A 25251-nucleotide genomic window follows, 5' to 3' on the forward strand; every position below is an offset into this window, starting at 1 on the left:
TTGAATGGGCACGGTGGGACACGATGATGGCTGTGGAGTCTGGACGGGGTGTCAACTCTTTCACATTAATGTTGTTTGTTACTGATTTTGCATCACAAGAAAATGTATTTATTATAACTATTGTTTAATGTTACCCATGCTGGGATTGCTAGTGCTCCAGTCCAGTAAGGCTACATTGAATGTCTGTTATGTGGAAGAAAATTTGTGATTTCAAAATGTCTTTTTTTTTTTAGTATGTATTGTACATTACATAAATATATTCTATTTTTCAAAGAGTTCTTGGTGTCAGTTTGTGAATTCACTTCAGTTCAGAGACCACATTGTATCAGTACTGTTTCCAGCAGGAGCTAAGGAGTTTGAACATAAAATGAAAAGGGAACTGTGCGACTCTTCAGCAAAGAAAAAAACTACAAAGACAGCGTTTTGAATTGCTAGTCATTTTTATTCATTTTTTGCATTGCTGGTACACTTGGAAAGATTCAGTTGCCAGCTCAAGAGAACAATAAGCAACATAAGCCAAGCAGTCCCCCTTCATATCTTTTATCAGGGCAACATGTTTTTATTATTATTTTTTATTTATTTTGTAGAAGCCACTAGTAAACCATTTGACACAGCTGAGAAGCTAACAGTTACAGTCCAAGGTCTGTAAATGATGTCTTTAAAAAAAGGCTGCAACAGGGAGATAACACAGACAAAAAGCAACAAACCCTATATCTTGATTGTGCAAAGCACATTAACTATAAAAAGATATATATTTATATGTATATACAGCAAACAATTCTCTGTAAACATGTTAAGTATGTTAGTTTTCTGAAAACATGGTGTCATTTCATAAATACAGGCAACATTGGCATCCGCAAACATCACAAAAAGATAACATTCTGGGCTTTTAAATACAGCCCACTGCCATAGAAACCGAAGAAACAAGGGCCTCGAAAAACACCCTCATCACACAATGTTTTAGTGTTTAGCATGGCATATTTGGTAACCTTTATAGATAGATGGTGTAGTTCAACTCTGTAGGAAAAAAATGTGCTTTTTCACATATTGGGAGGTGGAAAATAATGTTTTATGTAATATGCCTACAAGAATACTAACATACAGTAATGGTATAACATGTAAGAAAATACAAAAATAAGATTAATACTGTCAATAATTGTACAAGAAAAATATTGTATTATTAAACAAAAGAAAAAGTTAGGTTCATGGGAGTTAGTGTCAATCTGGAGCAAACAACTGCCAATTAGAGCGGAGGAAATGAATGCGCTTCTGGATGTGAAGGTGTTCCCTAATGCTCTCATCCAATAGGGCGTGTAACTTCACTGTTAATCGTTATCTTATCTCTTCAGCACCATTCATCTTCTGAACAACGCTTTGGTTGGAAATAATATCCTGCAAGTGCTATCGATACCAACATGGCACATAGTTGCTGCTATAATTCTTAACTCTGGTCAGTTGTTGAAAAAGTAGTGTATTTCTCTCAAATTACACCTCTGCAGTGACTTACTATATTTATGCTGAGCCTGCTCAAAGCCTCTTAATAAAAAGAACTAAATATTTATATTTCAACTTCAGTATTTTACAAGCTATGAAACAGTAGATGGTAGCTGTATTCTGAGTCATCTTGCGTGAGATTTGGCAGTTACAGCTATGTAGACACAGTATATTTATTATGGGCAAAATGAGAGCAATTCAAGCCCCTGCCCCCCCGCCCCCCCTTGTACTCCCCCCTCTTTTACACACACGCGTTCAGCTGCAGAAGCGAGTGGGTGACGGCCGTGCACGTCTCCAGCTCTTGTCTGAGGAGACGTCAGCTCGACAGACAGAGAAACGACCGCTAGGCTAACTGCTGCCAGCATGACGCATGCACCTGTCGTAGTTTAAAACATGGCAGTTCAAAAAACTTCAAAATACGTCTCCTTTTCAAATGGGGATGTTTGACATGGAAAAATATAGATACAAAAATGTTGAGCCAGTGTGTATACTTAATTTTGCCTCTGGGGCTTTGAAATCTTCCAATTCAGTGGGTGTGTGGACTGTGATGGCTGCAGCTCGGCCCACTCAGTGGCTCATCTAACGGAGCTACAGGCCCTCAGTGGCACTTCACCGCGGACTCGTTCGCATCAGACTGCGATCAGTACTGGTGAAGGTAGGAGGGCCTGTGCTCGTGTTTGAGGGGGAAGGATTTAAAGCCCTTGGTCATGGGTTTGTGTTGCTGCTGTTGTTGTTGTTGTTGTTGTTGTTGCTGCTGCTGCTGCTGGGTGAAGGGGAAACCAGAGGAGATGCCGGTGGAGGGGGAGCAGTCGCTGGCAGTGGACCACACGGGAGACTGCAGCATCTGCATGGAGTCGCTCCACTGGGAGGAAGGAGGGATGTTCATCTGGTACAAGGAAGAGCTGGGATTGGGCATGGTGTTGGTGTGGGTGGAGTGCTGCCATGGCGCTTTGGGAGGCCAGGTTTTAGTTTTGCTGTCCTGTGGAACAGCAAGGTTGAAAAGGTCAATAACCAAAATACTATAATATGAGTTTTATTTTGACATACTATAACTTTTATTTTGACATACTATAACTTTTATTTTGACATACTATAACTTTTTTATAACATACTATACTATTAACTATACGATGACTTTTTTTTTTTGACATACTATTCTATGACTTTTTTCATCACAACAAGATCTTACCAATCCCATTAAGTTTGGACCAAAAATTGATTCCCAATGCCAAACTCACTGGTGCTGTTTAATGTATAATTAAGTCTGATGTTTCCTTGATGGCAAAAAAGCTAATAGCATTTTAAAAAAAAATATATTTTCCCACAAGTAGTTTGCAAAGTGTCAACACTGGTTAAAAAATAAGCTCCATTCACATACTACACAGTTCATACTTTACCTGGTTATCATCCACAATGTGATGGAGTGGTGGTGAGGGCAGGGTGCACACCTCCGGCTCACCACAGCTGTGTTTTCTGAGATCAGAGATATTTATGATGAGATCACTGAACCTTATTAGCATTCACATACTGTACAGCTAGAGTATTTCTCACACAGCCGAGCTGGCACATCTTCTTCTACGCAATAACCCTCAACAAGTGTGTAGTATAAAAGGGTTGGGGGAAAAAGATCTGTACTTAGTTTTGTGTTTGAGTGTGGAATATCAACAAAAGAAAAAGATAATTATCAGTGCGGTGTGAATGTAGGCAACGTTCACACCGCACTGATAATTATCAAACAATTGACAGTAAAATCTGGCTGACTGAAATTGATGAGACAAATCCAAGCCGGTGGATGAGTTTGAGACTTACCTCCTTTGTTTAACCGCCGCTACGAGGTCCGGCCCAGAAAACATGGAGAACAGACTGTCGCCATTGGCTGAAGACGTCTCATCGCTGGAGCTGGCCGAGTCCCCCTGATTGGCTGACCAGCTGCTGTTTACGGCCTCCCTGAGGACGCAACCAGAGGAGGTGTTAGCTCTGTTACCGTTAAACTCTCAACAAAGTGGTATTTGAAGGCATCCAAGTTCAGATTTATGTGATGATGATGTCTAAACACCTTGATGACACAATTAAAGAAAAATCTGTAATGTATGAAATTGTAAAAGTCTCTTTTTTGAGTTAATGTTGATTCAGTGGCATTTGATGACTACATATCAACAGAATCTCTTGGTCCTATTTCATGGCAAACGCTGTATTAAAGTGGTTAAAACGTGAAATCCTTTTCATAACGACAGCACTATTGCACAGGGTTTACATGTGAGATGCCACTGCAGTGATGGCTCCCTGATTACGTCTTCCTGTTGTCTCACACTTGTGATCTGAATTAAATGACAACAGTCATGATTAACATGGTAAATGCCTCACATATCAATGATGTCTGCCACATTAATAATTTAATCAGGACACTGCTCAACACTATTGTGCACTATGGTGAAACTAAGCTTTAAATAACCATCCAACAGTTCAGCCTTATACTGCTGCCCAAAACAAGTCCTGAAACATGGCGTTATAGGTGTGGGTCCCTCCATCTATCTTGTTTTTCACAAGCCATAGTACGTTTGGCTTGTCTGAAGCAGATGAAATTGATACTTTAGGCTATTTAGTCTGGTTTGGTTTCACAGTACACAAATTAAAACGGACCAAATAAGAAAATAAGTTCTTGAAGGGCGTGTACGAAGGAGCGAATTTATCTTTTTTTGTCTCAAGAGCTGCCACTTATATGCAGGGAGTAGCGGGCTTTGATATATTGCAGTTTTTTTCCCACTTTGACTCAGCACTGATCTACTGTACGCGCAAATCCTTTCTCTTCCAATTTACCTCAAATGACTTTATAAACGTCACAACTTTTGTGGACTTTATTTAGCGTATTCTGTACGCTGTCTTCGGCCCAGATTTCAAGCAAAGGTCGTTTACTTATGTCCATCTCATCAAATGCCCGCACAGGCAGCCTGCATTTTGGTTTACTTGGAAAAGGTCAGAGAACAACTCTCGCAAGCGGTCTCGGCCCAGTTGTTTTGGTCCGCACCAGAGTACGATTACTGCGTTCACAACCGCCCAAACAAACCGCAACAGAGTTCGATTAAAAAGGACAAAATGTTGGCTTGTGAAAGCGCCCTAAGAGTGAGGGCGGTAGAAAACTGTCTGCCTTTAAACACTACTCTGTATTGATTTGTGTTGTCTACATTCAAAAGGGGATACCAGGGAAAGACTTTCATCCCATAACACATTGTGGGTGTCATCTAACTTTAGCCCATGGCAACATGATGCTGTGTGTATCAGTAACCTGTTTGATGTTAATGCCATCTTTTCTTATTCTTCTTTCCTGCTTGTATTCATAAGATAAGATAAGATATTCCTTTATTAGTCCCACAGTGGGGAAATTTGCAACAGTGGGGAAATTTGCATGTTAAAATGTCAGTTTGACTAATTAAAAGTCTGGTTTTAAAACTACAAAAGAATTGTTTTCCTGTAAGGCAGTGGATCAGAGATAAGGAAAATGTCATGTACATATACCCACCCTTCACTGTAGTACTCTGGGTGGGACCAGGTCCTGTGCTGATCCTCAGGCATTGGCCAGTTGCTGCGCGTGTTGCTGGGGCGACGGATGTGCTGCACCTGCCGTTTCTGCTGCATGGCCTGACTGACGCCGGCGACGTAACGTGCAAACTCCGGGTCAGAACCAACTGCGCATGTAAAAAGGGAGGATAAACACAACCATGAGTTTCTGACACCCTCAGCTTTTCTCTTTGGCTCCCTGGAGCTCAATCCGTTTAGCCAGACTGTCTACCATAGCAGAAAAATCACAATAGAGGTAAGTCAACTCGGCACAATGGGCCTCGACTGCAATCAAAAGAGTCTGCTGCACTGTAAAAATAGCGACTGACACAGGCTAAATTCAGCAGAAATTGTCAACTTGCAGGCGAAAACAGCTCCTCGCACTATCTGACCTACATTGATTATACTCAGATCAGGGTCAAACGTCTGAAATCTGCTTGAATGGTTAAGATAGTAAATAAATAGCACGATATGACACCTGTGCTGCATTTCACATACTTTCTACAAAATATCTGCCATACTGAATTCACTAAATAAAGCCTAAAAAAAAGATAATATTTCTATGTAGTCCGGCCTTGACTAACTTAACACTTCAGAGTGCTTTGGCTGAAGACAAAAATAGGCCGAGACGTCATTTATCCCCACTGCCATTACACTGCTTCACTTTAATGTCATGAAGTTGCCGTTTGTGTATGATAAAAATCTTTGTATGGTAGTCCCTTTATGTTGTTAGCAACTGATGCCTGCAAACAAATTTTATTTTATGGGACAATAAAGATTTGAATTTAGAGGAGTAACTATTTATATGTCAGCTGGATACTCACTAAATGCATCTTCACAGTTTCAATTGGATTGTATGGACACTGTTTTGAACATTAGTCTCCTGGTACAATGAATAGCTAACTAGTAACTGCATTATAAGTCATAAAAACATTGCAAAGCTTTTTTTAAATAATGAAACAATGTTGTCAGCAAGCTTCAGGCCTACTTCCCCCCTCACACTGCTGACATAACAGTCTGACTGAGGAGCATGGGAGGTCGACGCCAACGCTCCTATCCGGACATCTCTTCGTGACAAAAGAGATGACAGGCCATAACTTTATATCTTTACATCTTTCTTATTTCTCTTAGTTTTCAGCACTCTTCACAGAAAAATACATTTGTAGACTAGTAGCAGATTGATATATACCAATTTTTAAGGTTTTTATCCTCCTACACATAAAAAATTTATGTTTCCTGATTTTTATCTAAATTTTGTATTATTTATTTATTGATCCGACAGCCCATAGTCAAAATATAAACAAATCAGTTCCCAGATTTTTAGTTGGAAAAAGTACACCTCATAGGTATATAAAAGGGATCTCACCTGCTGGGTCAAAGGGCAGCGTGTCTCCCAGGACTCCAAACACTCCTTCACTCTGGTCCCTGTTGGGCCAAGTGTTGTTGCGGGGCCCCTGTGGCTTCTGACCCAGCATCTCTGACATGACGCTGTCCATGTAGGTGCTGACCAGGCCCAGACTGTACAGATCTGAGCTCAGATCTGGCAGTCCGGGAGAGCTCCACTGCCCGATCGGACCCAGGGGGGACAGCCCTCCTGGGGGGCCTTGCGGTGGAGGCTGTTGCCCGGAGCTGCCGAGCCACTTGCTTGCCGCTCTTTGCTGTGACAGGACCTGGGGTGGGGTCTGCTGAGGAGGAAGCTGAGGAGGCGGCTGCTGCTGACTGATGGGCTGCAGGAGGTGCTGGTAGTACTGCAGGGCCTGTGGGGAGGGCTGCTGAGTCGGAGGAGGGGGTTGCTGGGGCTGTTGTTGCTGCGGAGGAGGTGGCTGTGGTTGTGGCTGCTGCTGCTTCTGCACCGACGGTGGCGGCTGGGGCTGAGGCTGCGGCAGGTTCTGAGCTTGGGCCTGTAGGGCACTGTGAGAGATAGATTGGGAAGTTGGCGGAGGTCCACTCGGAGGCTTCAGCTCAGCGGGGTTTGCAGACGCCACAGAGTTCCTCCTCTTGACCAGGGGTGAAGCCTGCTGGGATTTCCCCATGTTAAATCCTGAGAGAAAGTCGATGACATCCTGCATCTCTTGGTCAGTCGGCAGGTTCATCCCCTGGTCCTCGGACCCTAAGCCGTTGGCCAGCAGGTTCTGCTGGGCGGAGTCAGGAGTGCAGGACAGGCTGCTCATCTGCAGGATGCTCTGTAGTCTCCCGTCGCCGTGGCCCAGGCTCTTGGCCTTCTCCTCAGAGCTGCTGGTTGTCAGCATGCTGCGAGACGGGGTGCTAGGGATGGAGTAACTGCCCCCACTATTAGAGCTGGATGAGACCTTCTTGGTGAACTTGGAAGTCAGCTTGGATATTGTTTTGGGCAACCCACTGGAGGTCTTGGAGCTGGTGCCTAGAGGCAGGTCTGCCTGGCCACCATAATCTGGGATCTCCCGCTGCAGCTGCATCTGAATAGTTGGCAAGGCTTGCTCTCTTTTGGAGGGAAGAGAAAGACAAGTAATTATCATTAGTATTAAAAGTACTACAGTAATCTGAATTCACTTGATTAAGGGTGCTAAAGGTGCTTTAACACCTGTAGTTTAATTCATTTGGTCCGGACCTAAAAATGATACTTTTATTATTAGAATTATACTCACTTCCTCTCCTTCCACCTGTTGATGTCAAACACTGCTGTGTAGAGCACGTCTACGAGACCAAGTGTCTTCTCTGGATCCAGGCTCCTCTGGAGCAAGGACATAGTGGCTGGGTCCTCCTTCAAACACCTGAACACACACACACACGCAACAACATGAAGAGACAGGAACTACAAATCCACACAATGTCTTGCATACAAAAGCCCAGGTGCATTTGCTAAAGAGATTAATACTTGAAATTTGACATTCAAGAAAAGAAGAGCCAAAACAACCCGACAGACTACTCTTTCAGCTCACACACTGGTTTAGTGTATTCATCGTGGCCCACTGCCTCTCCACATCTTGGAAACACGTCTCCTTACATGGATGCTAATTCAAATGTCTCACATTATCTCACCACAAATGACTAGAATGAAGTATTAAGAGAAATGCTTTCACTTTTCTCAAATAACACTGACTTGCTCTGGAGCAAAATCTGCCAGGATCTGCCAACATAACTGCTGCAAGAGAGTTACTAGATATAAAGTAGCTCCTCACCATGAATATATGTGTATACAACTGTATAAATATGGCAAGAATTAAGGCATAGACACATCATAACTGTATCCGTATTGACACTATTTGACCTGATCCAAACCACAGTGGCATCTGGATTTTCTAGTGTGAAAAGTTTACACTCCTGTTGCAGCTGTAAAACAGTTTTGAGCACTGACTGACTGAAAATTCAGCACAGAGCATCTAATCGTACGATGCTCCCATGACACAAAAAACATTTCTATTTGAAGATGTGATAATGTCAGAGTACCTAGCAAATGTGTTAACACTATATTACAAAAGGTGCTCAACATCTTTGTGTACTCAGTCTATTAAATCCAGTGTATTAACCAGATGCTCCGTTCCTCTTCATTGTGTTGAGAATGTTAGATCCGGACAGTGTCTGCTCTTTCTCACCTCCCATCTCTGTCTGCATGCATATGATTTACATTTATCTAACTCAACTTACATAAAACCACATGATCAATATTGGTGCATGTAACTGTACCTGGGTAACTATTCAGTTTCTGTTGGTAGGTTTCATATTTCTTATTAAGAATTACAATTTGATGTGATTCATTTTAAATGTGGCCGCCACTAGTTGGAAGACATGTCCATATAAAAAACTTGAACTTACCATGTAGAGGGAACCTGCACCACCACTTTAGAGCCCTCGAGAGTGATCTGGGGAGCGTAGGCCTCCTTGTTCTCAATCTGAGCTGTATCGACAACCACCTGTTGGGACACACAAACACATCTGCATCAGCATCTCCTGACAGAAAAGCTTTATTCAGAGCCATCTATTTACTTAATGTGAATACTGCTTGTGCAAGAAATCCACAACAGTTTATAACATACTGTCTGTTGACTGAGTTACACGACTAAAACAGTGTAATACAACTTGACAAAACGGACACAGTCTTAAAACAAAACCGACTGGTTTTTACCCTCTACAGTTAGTATGTAAACCAGTCAAGCTTAACAGTTTTACCATGGAAAAACATGGGCAGAAGTCAAAGATGTTTCATTGGTGTCTGGCATTAATTTCCCACCAAGTGGAGAGAGGCAGTTCAAGGCGAGAAAGCTGAACGCAACCAGTCAGCCAGTGACAACAAACAGGCCAGCCTTCCTGCCTGCTGCTAGTCAAATGTATTTGAAAGTTCTTTGAAAGTGGCCTTGACTCCTCGAGACCCACTCAGCCAGGTCACAAAGAGGGAGGGAAGGCGGGAGGAGTCAGTTTCCTGTATCGCAGGAAGTTACCCTATTGTTATTAAAAAAGCAGGTGTATCCTCGGAAACCCCGGGCTGCCCAAGTGGCAGAGCAACGCATACACGCAAACAGTCTGTCAGCCAATGGCAAAACACATACGACAAGGTCATTGGGGGCAAGAAGGACGAGGAAAAACACAGCAAAATAGACAAGATCAACTTCTGCGCTGCCATGACTAGTAGGAAAAAGGGCGTCGCTAGCGAATAATGTTTTTCAGGAACGACATCAGAGCAGATATGGTGATTCTTACTGTCAGTGTAAACGAAAGAAAATAAGGAGGAGAACGACTGCGTGTGGGGAGGTATGACTAGAGCGTGACAGTGTGGGGAAGACACTATGTGTGTCCAAGCATGCTGCTGTGTGATCTATTTCGAGTTGAGTGGCTATAGGATCAGATAAGGAGCTAATGCAAAGCGCTCATCCATCAGCCAGGGATTGTTTTACAGTTTGCACGGGGCTGGCAGGACTGGATGAGAACAAACCCTCAAAACAGGGTAGACCACACAGAGGAAATAAACACCGGAGCATACACACACACCAGTGTTACTGCGTGGAGAGTCCTCCCTCCCCGTGAATCTCCTTTTCAACAGGACAGGGGGGGATTCTGTTTGCAAACCCGCCCAGGCGAGCCCATCCTTCACCCAGATGCTGCAGGAATGTTTCTATCCCCTTTTGTGTGTCTCTGGTGTTTGTTTACACCTCTCGGCTGCCTCAAAGCAAGCAGACAGATCTCCTCATCTCCATTACAAATCTGACAAACAATGGGATGCGCGTTGCCAAACCCAAAGACGCACAAAAGGAGAGGATTCAGTAACTTAAAGCAGAAGTGTCAGTGAAGTACAACAGGCCTGTTCACGTCAGCGTGTCACCTCCTTTCCGCTGCTTTGTAGTATCAACTACACTGTGTTGATGGATGTTAACAAGAGCAAATACTGAATGAGGATCCAAGATAACTTTCTACACTGTTTATCTTAGTATACCTTGCACAAACGCAAAAAAGATTCTCTAATGAAGGACTGTTACAAGAACAGAGAAAAGGCTAGTATAAAGGTGTTGCACTATTCAAGATAAATATATTTATATGAGAACAGAAATCACAACAGATCACATGATTACAGGTTTAATCCCAAGAGTGTCCATATTATCAGGAATAATCAAGAAATACAGCTTTACTGTAGCAACTCTGGCCTTTAACATCTCTACTCACCAGACCAGCCTGGGCAAACAACAGCTGGACAGCTGTTTTGCAGGCTCCTCTCCAACTAGATGGGCAGACCTGGTTGAGGACCTCGGTGACGGGAGAGTCGTCTCTGGGGGTCACTCCGTTCTGGCCCAGCGCCTCCTTAATGAGCTGCAGCATCGTGTGCTGAGGAGACAAAACACAGTGGGCCATCAACAAAGCAGTCCGCCATCACCGCCTGCTGATGTTTCACTACAGATGCCACTCAAAAGAAGCAACTAGAGCTTTCACTAGTCCACATATATCTGCTGAGATTATTGCTCAAAACACAGAGGTGACTTTGAGAGTGACACCAAACAGAATCGTTAAAGAAAGGGAGAACAAGGTGGGTAACCACTAGAAGTAGTATGAAGCTGGCGAGTCCAGTCAAAGACCATACCGTTTTCAGTTTGAGGTTTTCAGCCGCTGACTCGTTGAAGGACACTCCTTTGAGGAAATGTGAGCCGATCTGTACAGGGATGGTGGGCAGCTCGCACTGGATGGGCTGGGAGGTGGTCTGCATCCTGCCCGCCTGCTGGGCCTCCGCCTCACTGCAGCAGCTCTGCACACACACACACAAACAAGCATGTAAACATACATTGACACATGATGGAGACACACAGCAATGGAAGAATAATTGTTGCTCTTTTAACATTATAATGAAACAAGAAAAAAATAGTAAAAGAAAAAGCAACATTTTCCATGAGGCGGATATGAAATTCATTCTTGTCCAATTACATGACTGGACATTATCCCTCCCTACTTTCAAGATTTTTTCTGACTTTTTTAGCGTTAACCCACCTGTAAGGCCGCCTCCACAGCTTTGGGGTTAAGATGAAAGCCGGCCTTCAGTGCGTACTCACTATGGCCCAGGCTCTCCAGCGCTGCTTTGTAGGCCTGGAGATGGAGAGAAAACATGACCGGCTATCAGTCAAACATTGATTTCATCACAAAAAACAATCGGTTTTGATGTAACACTTCAAAATAGATTACTTTTCCCTGCATAAGTACATGTCCATTTGATTCTTGAAACAAACATGTCTCAGGATTTTTTCTAAACAGTAATTGTAGTGCTCTGGCCTAGTCTTTGGGGTGATACTGTACCTGTAAAGCATTGTCAATCTTCATGTTGAGCTCCTTCAGCTGGTGCTCAGGGATGGTGGTGTTGTTGGAGCAGAAGAGGTGCTGAACCTGGATGCCTGCCAGGCAGCCGTCCCGGCCCCTCTCTCTCAGCCTCGCCATGGCCTGAGGACACAGCAGAGTACTGGGTCAGAGTGACAGCAGGAACATCTACACTACTACAGCACGGCCTCACAGAGAAATGCAAGAAATACTTGTGAAGGAGTGGATTGCACAAAAGTGTTTTTTTTATAAGGAAAAAAAATGAAACAAAGGGTGTTTTTAAGAGGGATAGTGGGAGGTTTTACAGGCAAATGTCCTTTAAATATTGCAAAACCTTGCAAAAATAATAAACATTTTGACAAAATAGACGCACTGGGAGGTACACATTTTTAGATGATAAAAAGCATGTGTGCTGCTTCTGAAAAAGAGTCCTGGCCGCCTCTCTCGGCCTAAACGCCCGCCCAGCACATTCTACCAGGGTCTATCCAGGCCTAGTCCCCTCCAGGGCTTACAATCTGCATGCCGGGGCTTAACAGATCAATCAACCCACTATTCTCCTCTCTGCCTCACTTTATACAACAAAGCTCAAAATGGGCCAGAGGGACTGATTAGCCCGGGGATTAGTTAGGTCCTCTTACAAAACTGCCTCCCTTACATAGGTTTGGGTGAAGAGGGGTGCAGAACATAACATTGCAGGTTCACAGACAAACTGCAGCCCAAAACAAGAGGAAATAGGAAATTGAGGTTGGAACTCATAAACGGCTGGCATTTCTCAGGAATGTTTAACAAGTCTGCTTTTCACCTCACACAGACAAACCCCATATTTCCAAAGGCCCAGACCAGGAGGAGTCCTGGGGCGCGCAGTGGCTGCATACCTGAGCTGCGCCTTTCCACGAGCGGGAGGCTTCCTCCAGCTCCGTGAGGGGCCCGAGGTCGACGCTTTGGGAGCGGGCGTTGGCGCAACGCTCCTGGGCCTGGGCAAGAGCCTCTGCCAGGCAGGACTGGGCCACGGGCTGGACCTTCTGCAAAGCCTGCGATAGAAACTGGAAATGGACCTGCATCACCGTGAGGAAGCACCGACCCAGCACCTGGAAACAGAGGACAGAGATTACAACATGTGTCATTCTGAGGAACATCCATCATTAACATGCTGGAGTACCAGGATGTTTGAGACACCAAACAATAAGGATGCCTAGAGGCTAAGAAACCAACATGTATGTCCACATACCTCAGTGGTTGAATAACCAACTGCTTGTGCTACATTACCAACAAAATAACAACTGGCTGCCTCACAAACAAGTTATCCCTAGCTCTGATATTTTGCACATCTTCAGGTCTGTTCCACCAAAAAGATCCAGAAACTAAACTGAAAATATAAAACTTGTGAACTCCAAAACCACCTTTCTACACCTTAAGACCAGAGAACATTAGGCTTGACAGCAAAAGTGCAGCTGTTGTGGTATATGCCTTAGAAACATTCCCATTAAAAACATGTTTTTTGCTAGGCACACTATGTGGTTTAAGCATGACATTTCCCTTGAAATGAGTTGCAGCGTCTTAATACTTTTTACGACAGACAGCCCATTTTCATAAAATAATGTCACACCATTAAAAGGTTGACTCATCTATCACATTTGCTTTAGTCATCAGATCACATGACCTAGATTGTCTTCAGGCTTCTCCTTTAAATGATAATAAGATGAATCATTAAAAACAGATCTAAAAAAAAAAAAAAGAAGAAGAGGATGAGGACACTTGGAAGAGTGTCATGCTCCAACCAATAGCCGACTATAACACAACCTGGTTTATCCAACAGCCGAAAATATAATCATCTCTTCTCATGTGTCCACCTTGTTTCCTGACTCTTTGCCACAGCAAATACCATAATGGGAAAGCTGAGAGCCAAGGCCGTGTCATGAAGCAGAAATCAGAGAATACAACAGCTTTCAAAACAAAACGTCTTGCCAGGTCAGATTTCAGCTAACTTAACATGTGTTTGCATTTGTGGTAAATCGTGTGCTGTAAACAGATCTCAAACATCTGAGAACGAGTACAATGTGTATTTGTATTTGCAAGCCAAAGGCAGACGGAGAACATATTGGATTCCTGAATATGTATGTCAGTGTGCGTGTCTGTGAGAGGGGAGGTTTGTCTATTTATACTTAAAGATTGGAAAATTGCAGCTAGGACATTTAATGCTACACTAGGTGTGACTTTCCTGCTCTGTTTATGTAGTTGAACCACAGTTTCTCTGTATACAACATTAGTACCTACATATATGTATCTCCCTTATCACAGTTGATTTCTTAACTTTCTTTAAATTGAGTTGCTAATCTAGGAAAATGGAAAAATTAAATACAAAACAATATATTAGATTACAATTATTAGAACACTGCTGAGATATTTACACATACATAACACATATTTCGGGGTGACATACATCGCTCCACACCAACGTGGTTGAACGCCCAAGTGCTTGTGTGTGTGTTTGGTGAGAGAATAGTTCAGGCTTAGAGGCTGTTTGTTGTTCGGTTAGCAAAATAAGGGAAACAGGACACCACAGGGTCCACCACAGTCACAGGGTTTTCTTTTTCAGGTACCTGCTGAAAATATCTCAAGGGGGAGGCTGAGTCGTAAAGACAGAAATATGCTGCTGGCAGACAGGAACAACAGGACACAGCCACTTCCATTCTTCAACATGGAAACCAGAACTAAACTGTGGAAATGCCTAACAGGCATGAAACCTCAACTTGTTGGAGAGTTCGTTGTTTTCATAACAACTATAAAACAGAATGTGATGGCGAATCCATCGGCCTTTTTGGAGCCAAGACTTGAGCTTTGATAGCTGCTTTAACGTTTTGTCATTCCATGCAGTGGACTTACTGTCAGAGGTTATTCTGTTTTTATTACATGCCCAATTTCATTCAGCCAGGGACCTTTGTTGTATGTCATTCCACCCTCTCTCTCACTTTATTTATTGTCACCTCTCTACTGTTCACTGTAAAATAAAAAGGTCAAATGCCCCAAAAATATATATATAAAAAAAACAAAGACAGGAATGTCCCCATTATCCCCGATATCCCGAATAAACAGATTAAAAAATGCTATCACAAAAGCAAATTGTTGGTTTCTGGCCCTGCCTTACCATTGTATGAGCGCAACTATTCACTCTGAGGGGTCCCAAAACAACTTTGTGGTGTATAATGGCTCCCAACATTTCTATAAACTATTATGTGGCTGTTCAGTATATCCACTATGTTTTAGCAAACAAGGTGTGCATGTTTGGTAAAACAAAGTACTCCTGAAATGTAACTTGGGACATGGGAGTTTAGCGTGTTATCATGCTAACATTAGTTTATTAGCACTAAACACAAAGTACAGCTGAGGCCGATGGGAATGTCCTTGGTTTTGCAGGTAATCAGTCATAAACCAAAGTATTAGACAAACAGAAATTTAGATGAAAGGTCAGGTAATCCAAATTTTTACAGATAATCCTCTGGGGACCACGAATGTCTGTACCAAATTTCACTGCAATCCATCAAATAATAAGTCAAGATATTTCAATAAAAAACAAAAATGTCAACCTGCTGGTGGCGCCAGAGGAAAAGTCAGAGGATCATCAAAGTCAACTGGATTTATCCTCTGGAGACCATGAATGTCTGTACAAAATTTCATCTCTCAGTCTTGACCAATGTGGTGGACCGACCGACCGACTGACAGACAAACCAACAGGCCGACTGACCGACATTGCCATCACTGGAACTGTGGCGCTAGCATGGCCAATAAAAACAACGGCTGTAAAATACAAGTCCGTGTCCTTAAACTCAGACCCATCCTATCATGTATAAAATAGGACAATATACTGCTCCGCCTACTCTGAGCTGACTCTGGGAGGCTTGATAAACACAGACCCAGATCCAGTGTGCACAAGATGGGAAATTCCTGCTCCTGCTGCCGGCGTTGACGCAACTAATCAGTCAACAGGGATTTAGTGTTTATGCAAAGTAAACAAATAACAGAAGACACATTTAGCCTCATAATGAAGCTTGGACACAATACATACGGCCAAATAATGCAAACTGATATCACCTGCAGTGCATCGTAAGGAAGATCACAAAATAACATGCACACAAGCTGACAATGAGATCACATGCAAGTGAAAGTGTTACAAAAGTCGTCTACAATAACCAAGTGAGGGAAAAGAATGAGGCCATGGCTACAGCACGAGATAATGGATAACACATGTGATTGGCTGAGCAGTATCCCACACAGTCATGGAAAATATGAGAAATAAGAGTGCAGCAGAGCCAAGCCGACGTTGGGCCCCTTTCAGGCCCAAACAAGGCGAATCATGAATCAATCAACATTTAATACTTCTATTTTCTGAGATCACCTTCACTATGAGTGCACTGAATCTAAGAGAGTTGTGTTCCTGAGATCTAGACATCCTCTAGGAAAAGGGAGAGTGAGGCTGTTATAATAACCAGATGGTCATGCTGTTCCACTGTCTGACCTGTGAACAAACACGGAGCCTACCTTCGTTGGTTAATGGCAATGGTAAAAAGACAATCATTCAAGGGAAACAGGAAGGTCACAATAGTCTTGACCTCTAAATGTCTTAGAACTGGTCACTTACATATGTTGGTACTCTACAAACTGAAACAGATTTTACTGTGCCACTCTAAAGTCATTCTAGATATGATCTCATCAGCTGAATGATCAAGTGTAAATGATTTCTAAATGATGATCGGGCTAAAACAGATATTTTAAAAAGGTGCCCTGTGGAGTTGTCTTGCGAACAAAGACAAGCTATGTTTACATTCATTGTTTACCAAAACACACTGTGTATATCTCTGAGGTCTAACAAACGTGTTGAACGCATTTCCTTCCTTGTCAAAAGATTGCCTACGGCGGTTTTCTTTTTTGTTTGTGTTTTAATCCCTGCATTGTTAAAGTCCATGTTTGCTAGCTTACAGTCTTCTTGATGTGCCTTTGCAGACACGTTACTGCCGTCTTCTATCGACCTATTATCTATTTTACCTTTGAATACGTCAGACCTTTAAATAGCATGAAACCATCGGTAGGAATGTGCATCGCATTGCTCCATAGCAGTACTCGAACAAAAACTCCAGGAGGTTTTGGTCTGAACTGAAAACAGGAGCCCGCCCAGAAATGTTGCTACACCAACCTGTGAGCATCAGGCTGCACTAAATTTCATTACAAATCACGCTTTTCTTCAGCCTTACTTTAGACCCACTCCAACGAACAGACATTTTTGCCTAATGTTATCCTGGCCACCATACAAATGCTCATGACGTTGGTTAGCAGCAGACCAGTAGAAACCTCATAAGTTTAAATCCAACTTGTGCTCAAAATATTAACCTCTTCTTTCCCTCTCTGTGTTTCTTTCCACAATACACAAGTCAAAACAGCCAACAAAAATAACTCCTACAATAAATACATTGTATGTTTCACTGTACTAAGATGAAGCCCTCATATATAAGGCCACATTTCATCGAGCAACCAGCAACTGTATGTTAAAAAAATTGTTTTTAACAGCTGAAGACTACGGGGTCGGCTGAGAGAGCGTATGCAGTTGTCTCACTAGAGCAGCCATGAAGGTCTCTGGTTGTGGGGGGACCTCTCCGTCCGCCTCTGGTCTTCGCTCTGTGGTTTAAACTTACAAGCTCGGCAAACGGCCTCTAAACAAACCGTGACATTTTCATGCATATTTGGCAGTGGAGTCACTCTGAGCAGCCAGGGAGCCGGGCTCTGATTTGGAAAAAAAAAAAAGTGGTTTGTTTTGCAGACTGCACTGACCTGAACTTTTGGGGGCTCTTGGTTAAAAAAAAGGGGGGTCGGGCAAAAGAAAGAAAGAGGAGAAGGAGACGTGAGCTAGGGAACACAGGGGGAAAAGCTTCACATACCATAACTCCCCAAACTCAGACATGCATTTGGTTCTTTCTGAAGACCTCATAATACATCCAGCTGCCAAACAGCATTCCTCAACTCATGCAGACAAAGGAAAATCCCTTTTACAGTCGCATATACATCACAACGTAAAGGACAGGCTGAATTAGCGGCAATTATTACAAGCTAGGTCTACACAAGTTTAGTCTGTGAGTGCACAAAACTTCTACTGAAGTAAAACATGGGAGATAGTAGTGCAGATATTTATTCATAATCAATGCTCTTCATGAGTGAACACAAACTTAGGCCATAGATAACTCATCGCAAAATCCTAAAGCCTGTTGCAGATTCAATTAACTCATATGTGCACACAAACAATGTTTTGATCACTTAATCTTCATCAGCTTTAACTGATATTTTTCAATTTCTAGTGTTGATACACTATCTCTGTCCAACATTTCATTTATGATTTTCCACTTTGGTAAGCACCGCCCTACAACTGTAAAAAACGAAAACAAAAATCTGCAGTGTTTTCTCAGAGGTTAACAACTAACACACTCGAATAAGACCATTGTAAAGTAAAGTATTAATAGTATTTCCTTCTCTGCTTTAACAAATGTATCCTTTATGCCCGGGGCCAGACAGCAAGTGTGAGCGCCAAGCCGTGCGGTCTAAACTTTCACAGACTTGGGCTTCCTCTAATATTCATCTGTGCATATCCAAGACCACAGAGAGTCAGATTTACTGACTGCGGTGCAAAAGTGTTTCCTGTTTTGGGCTCAGCCACATCCACTGAGGTCCCGCACTAGTGTCTTTGCCGCAGCCTTGTATTCACCCCTTGCTACATGCTAAAGGATTATGGAAACACTGATAACCCTGATTATGTTTGCTTTATGTTGGAGTATTTCACCTATACAGAGCCCCACCTGTGGCACATTGCTACAAATTTGTCACAGGTGCCACAAAATCAAATATAATGGGGGATTCTTCTTTGTCTTAAGTGTTAAATGCATTCATAATTGTGCTCTACGTATCAAATACGAAGATTGACATGTGAAATGAAGAAATACAGCAAAAAGGAATTTGACAAGGTGAGTAAAACTGAGGAGTCTGAATGCAAGCAGCCAAACAAACTTGAGGTGAGATGGTGGTTAAGATTTTAGGCTAGAGGAGGAAAAGCTGTTAAAATGTGTAAGCAGACAATATTTACATGTAGATTGTACAAATATCTTTATTTACCAATTTCCTATGGTGTTTGTGGTTTATGCAGTGCCATGTAGTATTTTGTATATGGACCATAACAAGAGAAGCGTTTATTTTGAGTTTGTTTTTTTGTCCTATATCTTGCAACAAATTGATATTTGTCAATTTTTGTCTTTGCTTTTTGGGACTTTCTCTTATTTCAAATGTTGTTATTACCTAATTAAAATCCCAGAAACTACTGAACTCGTGTCACAATGTGATTATACTCAGTTAATTGTAAGTCTGTATGTGCTGCCACAAGAAAACAGTTAAGGATGTGTTCTCCTAATCTGTGGGATAGCGGGTGATCAGCCACACAGGGAGCTCCACAGGCTCACAACTGTGTATTAAATGAAGGATAAATAAGCAGATGTAGTCATCATAAGGAAGGATGAGCTTTAGGCTCCTTGGGTGTGGTGTACAGCTGAAAATACAGCTACTTGATGCTAATGGCACGACATGACAGACGACAATTACAGCCAAATTATCAATTGGAATTACTTTGATAAATACTGTAATTGAGATTTTCCATCACAATTATCAAGTCGTGATTATTACATCTCAAAGCAAGAGCGGTAAAGCCTCTTCACTTTCGAATAATTGTGTCCAGATCTTTAACACATGCCCATTTCAGACTGTGACCTGAAATGAACCCGTTTTTGAGGCATGAAAGCGTCAACATGAATTATCCAACCTGGGTTTAAAGTGGGTCTGACACAACCTAGATGTAGTAGAAAACAGTGAGCAGGGATTCTATATCAACTATAGGATTATTACACTGCTATTATTGCTAGAGTTGTCTCAGCCATGACGTCTGCTCTTCTCCATAATGTTCAGGTTCAACTCTGTTGAGTGAATATATTTATACAAAATGTGACACCGTGCAACCACAGTTTAACCAGCCTGGAATGAATGGTCAGACACAGGTGTGTGTACAGCTAAAACTCACTCGATCAAGGAGGTGTGACAAAAGATGAATGAATAGTGTAAAAGAGAAAGAGACATACAAAACGAATTTGAGACAGAGAGAGAAATTGATTCCCATATCACAGCTGAGCCTTTTGGTTATTTAGTGCATTGGTCTCCTCATATGAAAAAACACCTTTTCTACAATGTTTCACATTTTACATATCAGCAAATTCGGTGCTGTGGAAAGATGGTGTGGTATTCGCAGTGACAAAAGATGACTTTTCTTCTCACATCCTCAGTGTTTTTCACACCTCACCCTCAGATCCTGACACCAGCTTAACACTGGGCGTGAGAATCCTATTTGAGCCAGGAAACACTGATTCATGGAGCTAGCCTTCTGACAGAGTGCAGCTAAGCATCTTAGCACCAGTGCTAGAAGACGAGTCATGAGTAAATGAATATGATAAAGTATGCGGTGCAAAATTACGGCGCCTCAGGTTGCGAGCTTAACTAATTCCTTCCAGGAAGAGCGAACAGTAGACTTGAAAGTCAATAATTGTTTTGTTTAGTTGGCAGACACAAGGTAGAGTCATTTTACTTAAGTCAACACAATGAGACAAAACACCAGTATGGAGATGGTGCTTGTTTCTGTGTGATCACCTACCTCAACATCCTGCAAGCTGAAGTCGTTCTGGTCTTTGAAGTTGGCGGCCCCGGCGCTCAGCTCCATCAACATCTTGGCGATCTCGGGCTTTATTGCTGCAGTCAGCCTGCTGGCTGCCTCCATGACGTGTTCCTGCACGTCCTTCAGTTGCATAGCTGCTTTGGAATAGTGAGAGTTCCTGAACACACTGCTGAACAGGTCTGTGAGGAAGGCGCTGGCCCGGCAGAACACGTTGAGGGCATCCAAATATTTGGATATACCTTGCTGGATGTCTGCAACTGCGGTGGTGGCGCCAGAAGGAGGCGGGTGGCAGCTGCCGGGCATGCCCACCCCGGTGCCCATGGGCGAAGAGGCCGAGCAAGAGGAGGCCAGGGAGGCGCTCAAGGTCCGGCTCAGCTCAGGCATCTGGTACTGCTGGTGCTGTTGCACTTTCTGCTTGGACCCGCCGAGCAAAAAGCGACGCTTGTAGTCCATTTTACTTTCCTGCGCACTACAACAATACATAAGTGGTGCAACAGCACCGGAAGCTGTTGTTTTTAGTTTGTTTTCCCCCCGCAAAGTGCTCTTGTCCTCTTTACAAAAAACACCGAACCCAGTCCACTGTCCTGAAACTGTTCCAAGTTATGTAAAAAGACAGCTCAAGGATTCCACCTGCCAGAGGCTCATCTCAGTGTGCCTTGTAGAGAGGCAGCACAGAATTGGGTGAGGTCAGAGAGCGATCAAAAAGACTGGCAGGCTGAGTGAAATGCTTACATGCAGCCCTGCTGCAGATTTGTCAGGACCAGCTTAAAAACACAGCACAGACACACCTCCAGATTCTCTGTTTCCAGCTTCAAACAAAAATGATCAGAATAAGGGAGGAAAAGTCAAAAACACTCCTTAATTTACTTTAAGTGATACTACAGCAAAGTTTTAAAGTGCATTAACTTTCCTTCAGAATGGGAAAAAAATCCTTCTTCATACAGTATATATAGAGTATATACACATATGTATGTACATATATATAAACCTATACCAGCCTGCACTAATAAAAGTAGAAAATCCTTCTAAAAGCTGAAAAGCAAAAATGAATCCAGGAAAATCAGACACTGGTCAACAGCACGGAGGACAAATGACAGTAAAAAAAAAAAAAAAAAAAAAAAAAGTAAGTAAATGCTGGAATCAGAGGATGTGGGTTCTTGTACACTAGCTGGTAGAGGAGCTGTGGGAGGCGAAGGGCAGACAGATCCAGTCCGTCACAAATCCTCTTCAAGAAGCAGGACTCTGCAGGCAGTGAGCGAGTGGCCAGCTGATAGCTCCGTCTGCCTGTCTGAAGTCTCCAGCAGCTTCCTGGTTTCTCCCCGGTATGCTGGCTGAGGTAGATATTACTCACCGCGGAAACAAGTGTGCTTCCAGATCTCGCTGCTCTCCGCGGATGCAGATTAGAGAGCGACAAAAGCACAAATGTATCTGTAAGGCCTCTAGGTCATTTCCTAAGGGAGGAAAGGGCAGAGACACAGAAGAGAGGGTTAACAGCATGTCAAAGAGGAAGGATGAGCTTAGTTTCAACTTTTTTACTGTTAGCCTACACCCCCAAAAAACACTGGACTGCCCTGTACAACTGAAATAGTAATACTGTGACAGGAACACACATAAATTGTCAAATAATGTGCCTTTGAAAATAGTTGGTCTAGCAACAATAGTATAAAAACCTCATTGGCTGATCAGACTGAAAGCAGAAGTTGGAAAGTTCATAATTATTTTTGGGCTGCTGAGCACACCTACTTCATATTTCGAAAATTAAAGCTACACAATAATCCAGTTTTGTTCAGTTTTAGATACATCAATACAGTGATGATATCAAATCCTGAGTATAAATTGCGACGTCCATAATATTTTGGGATGTATCAGCTCATGTATTGACAGATACAAAACTGTTGTTTTCCTGCTCTGGTTGGAAGAGGATGACATTTAGCTGCATTTCTCTAAACTCAGTGGTAATATTATATTACTGTTTTGGTAAAGAGCTGTGGTTTAAAGTTGGACATTTCTAGACGATTACTAACACCATACCTCACAGAGAGTGTCTCTGAAAAGAATCTCTGACAGTGTCTGGTTTAGCAGAACACAGCTGCACAGAGAAATTCCTGCAAGAAGCCATTGTTGGAAGACACACTGCGGGGTCTGTTGAGCGACGCATAGTAGGAGTCACAATACTGTTATTCAGTACCCAAGCATTAAATGGCGACTTGTCCTTCTCCTTTTGGCCTTTCCGCTTGATTATAACATTTCTACATTGTCAAGATCAATAGGGAAGTTGGCCTCACATCTCTTACTACAAGTAGCTAACTCAAAGACAAGGCCAAAGGGTAGCCGATGACTGTAGATTTCAGAAAAACATGTTTAAGACTGAACATAGTTCATGACATTTCTAACTAGGAATAAATACTGATCTGAAGTCATCTAAAATTAAACATGTAAAGCAAACTAAAAGAAATCTGGAACTTGAAATAAAAACTATTAGGGCTGGGATGATTCACCCATCTCCTGATTCGATACTATCACGATACTTGGGTGCTGATTCGATATGTATTGCGATTCGATATTGCGATTTTTGTTAAGTTTTTTAACGATAGACCATGGGAAAAAGTTGAATCATACACGTCTAGGGACTTTTACTTTGGTAAATATCTAAATTAATACAGTAAGAATGTTTGATTTGCAGCATGTATGTAGTCAGAGATGTCCTGAAGTTAAATATATCAGTAATTATTTATTAAATCTTTTCCAGCAACCCAAAAGTCAAAGAATAAAGTCGGCCGATTTGACCACGGAGATGAGAGTGACGGCTGGCTTGACTGCACGATACCGCAATACGATAACGTTTCCTGTCCATGACAGAGTTAGCATGCAGCTTTAGCCGTGATGTCTAGCTCTGCTTTTCCTGGCAATGTGTGGAACCCAAAGTGTTTCCATACTTTACTGTATGTGTAGTGTTAACCACTTTGGATTTAAAATGTGAGTTGTGCAGGTCGTATCCACCCGAACCCTCCGTTGTTTTGTACTTCCTCATTTTGGCTCGCTGCGGTTTGTTTCGGTCGATGGATACGGAACGGATATGACTTTGTTACTTTGACTACAACAATAAAACCGCTAACTTCCTTCTACCTCCGCATAGACTCAAATTAAGCAAATATATCGATTCACGCATTAAAATATTGTGGGGGAAAAAATCGCGATACATAGGTGATCGTTTTTTTTTCCCCAACCCTAAAAACTACCTTAGATCAGCGTCAGAAAGAAATTTGTTTTTGTTTTCTTTCCATTTCCTAAAACGAAAAGTTTCTATAATAATTTTTATTTGGTGAAAACATTTTTTGGAGGTGAAACTGTATTCAATATTCTGATTTTGTGTTATGCTGTAGGCTAGTAGGTGTAACTTTCAAAGGAAACGGTCCATCACTAAACCTGTTCCTTTGCTATGTGGCGCCCTTGCGGCACTGGTTGATACAGACACACACACACACACACCCTCCTGATGATATTACACTCAATGGGACACCAAACATCAACATGACAGACTAATCTGTGAGATACACAGCTCGATACACAGCAGCGCTATCACTCTGTGGAACATTCAGACTCTGTTATCTTGTAGCACCATGCTGGAAGCTTCTGTGTTTTGGGATGAGTCAGGAAAAGAAACTCGTGAAAAAAAAAAAAACGTACCCAACTAGATAACACTAGCCTTGCGTCATTGTATGCTAAGCGGCTGCGTAGTGGCCTTACATGCGTAGCTTCCATTATGCATCCCCGCCAACATTCTCCTGACCTTCAAACCTCACTTCCTTTCCCAAACATAGGGGTACGCCCGGCACGAAACAGCCCACCCTCATTTGTCCCAGATCTGTTAAGTGGAGAGACAGAGCCAAGGGAAACTAGTGACCTCCTCATGAGGGGACAACAGAGATGTGCCTCCCATTTTTTTTTAACTCTTACATTACAGGCAAGTTTTTAAGTTTTAAGTTAAGAAGTCAACAACACTTGTTCTAACAGTGTTACTTGTTTACATCTTCCAAAGCTTTCCTAAGATATGTACACACTAGTGTTTTTTTTTCTAAACAAAGCTTGGTGATTTCCACAAAACAAAAGCTGCTGTATTAACTAGTTCAATTAAATAAATCACATCAGAGGTTGCTTGTAGGTTACGGTGGTATTTCACTTTTTTAAGGTCTTTGTATATACTAAGGACTAGGGCTGGGATGATACAACTATCTCCCGATTCGATACTATCGCGATACTTGGGTGCCGATTTGATAAGTATTGCGATTCGATATTACTTTTATTGCAATTTTTGTTAACTTTTTTAACACTAGACCATGGAAAAAAGTTCAATCATACATTTCAACGGGAAATGTACTTTGGAAAATATCTAAATTGATACAGTAAAAATGTTGGATTTTGAGCATGTATGTAGTCGGAGATGTCCTGAATTCAAATATACTTCCATACTTTACTGTAAGTGTAGTGTTTACCACTTGGAGTGTATATGGAGTGTATATGACGTCACGTTACTCAGACTACAACAATAAAAGCCGGAATTTCTTTCCACCTCCGCATAGACTCAAATGAAGCAAATATATCGATTCTGGCATTAAAAAATGTATTTCAAAATTGTAAAAAAAAATAGATTATTTTTCCCATCCCTACTAAGGATGTACCGATCCAATATG

The 25251-nt window shown here is 42.3% G+C and overlaps 2 protein-coding genes across 3 annotated transcripts in view; one reads left to right on the forward strand and one right to left on the reverse strand.

The window, feature by feature from the left end:
* The window catches only part of ss18l2 (ss18, like 2), a 171405-nt gene extending 171134 nt beyond the window's left edge, over positions 1–271 (forward strand). For both annotated transcript variants that reach the window (XM_074610010.1, XM_074610002.1), the window contains one exon: positions 1–271. This exon is cut by the window's left edge and continues 36 nt beyond it. In XM_074610010.1, coding sequence (XP_074466111.1) covers positions 1–27 — 27 coding nt within the window. In that variant the 3' untranslated portion in view covers positions 28–271.
* A 150-nt stretch (positions 272–421) lies between these two features.
* garre1 (granule associated Rac and RHOG effector 1) overlaps positions 422–25251 on the reverse strand; it is a 35386-nt gene continuing 10556 nt past the window's right edge. The window contains exons 2-14 of the mRNA XM_074609955.1: positions 20540–22011; positions 12690–12902; positions 11797–11937; positions 11494–11589; positions 11093–11254; positions 10681–10839; positions 8842–8939; positions 7674–7799; positions 6416–7509; positions 5012–5177; positions 3304–3441; positions 2892–2967; positions 422–2473 (exon numbers count right to left, since the gene is read on the reverse strand). Of these exons, the coding sequence (XP_074466056.1) occupies positions 2135–2473; positions 2892–2967; positions 3304–3441; positions 5012–5177; positions 6416–7509; positions 7674–7799; positions 8842–8939; positions 10681–10839; positions 11093–11254; positions 11494–11589; positions 11797–11937; positions 12690–12902; positions 20540–21043 (3312 nt within the window). The 5' untranslated portion in view covers positions 21044–22011 and the 3' untranslated portion in view covers positions 422–2134. The remainder of the gene's footprint in view (positions 2474–2891; positions 2968–3303; positions 3442–5011; positions 5178–6415; positions 7510–7673; positions 7800–8841; positions 8940–10680; positions 10840–11092; positions 11255–11493; positions 11590–11796; positions 11938–12689; positions 12903–20539; positions 22012–25251) is intronic.

This window comes from Sebastes fasciatus, chromosome 2 (assembly GCF_043250625.1).
Source record: "Sebastes fasciatus isolate fSebFas1 chromosome 2, fSebFas1.pri, whole genome shotgun sequence".
NCBI classification, from domain to species: Eukaryota; Metazoa; Chordata; class Actinopteri; order Perciformes; family Sebastidae; genus Sebastes; species Sebastes fasciatus.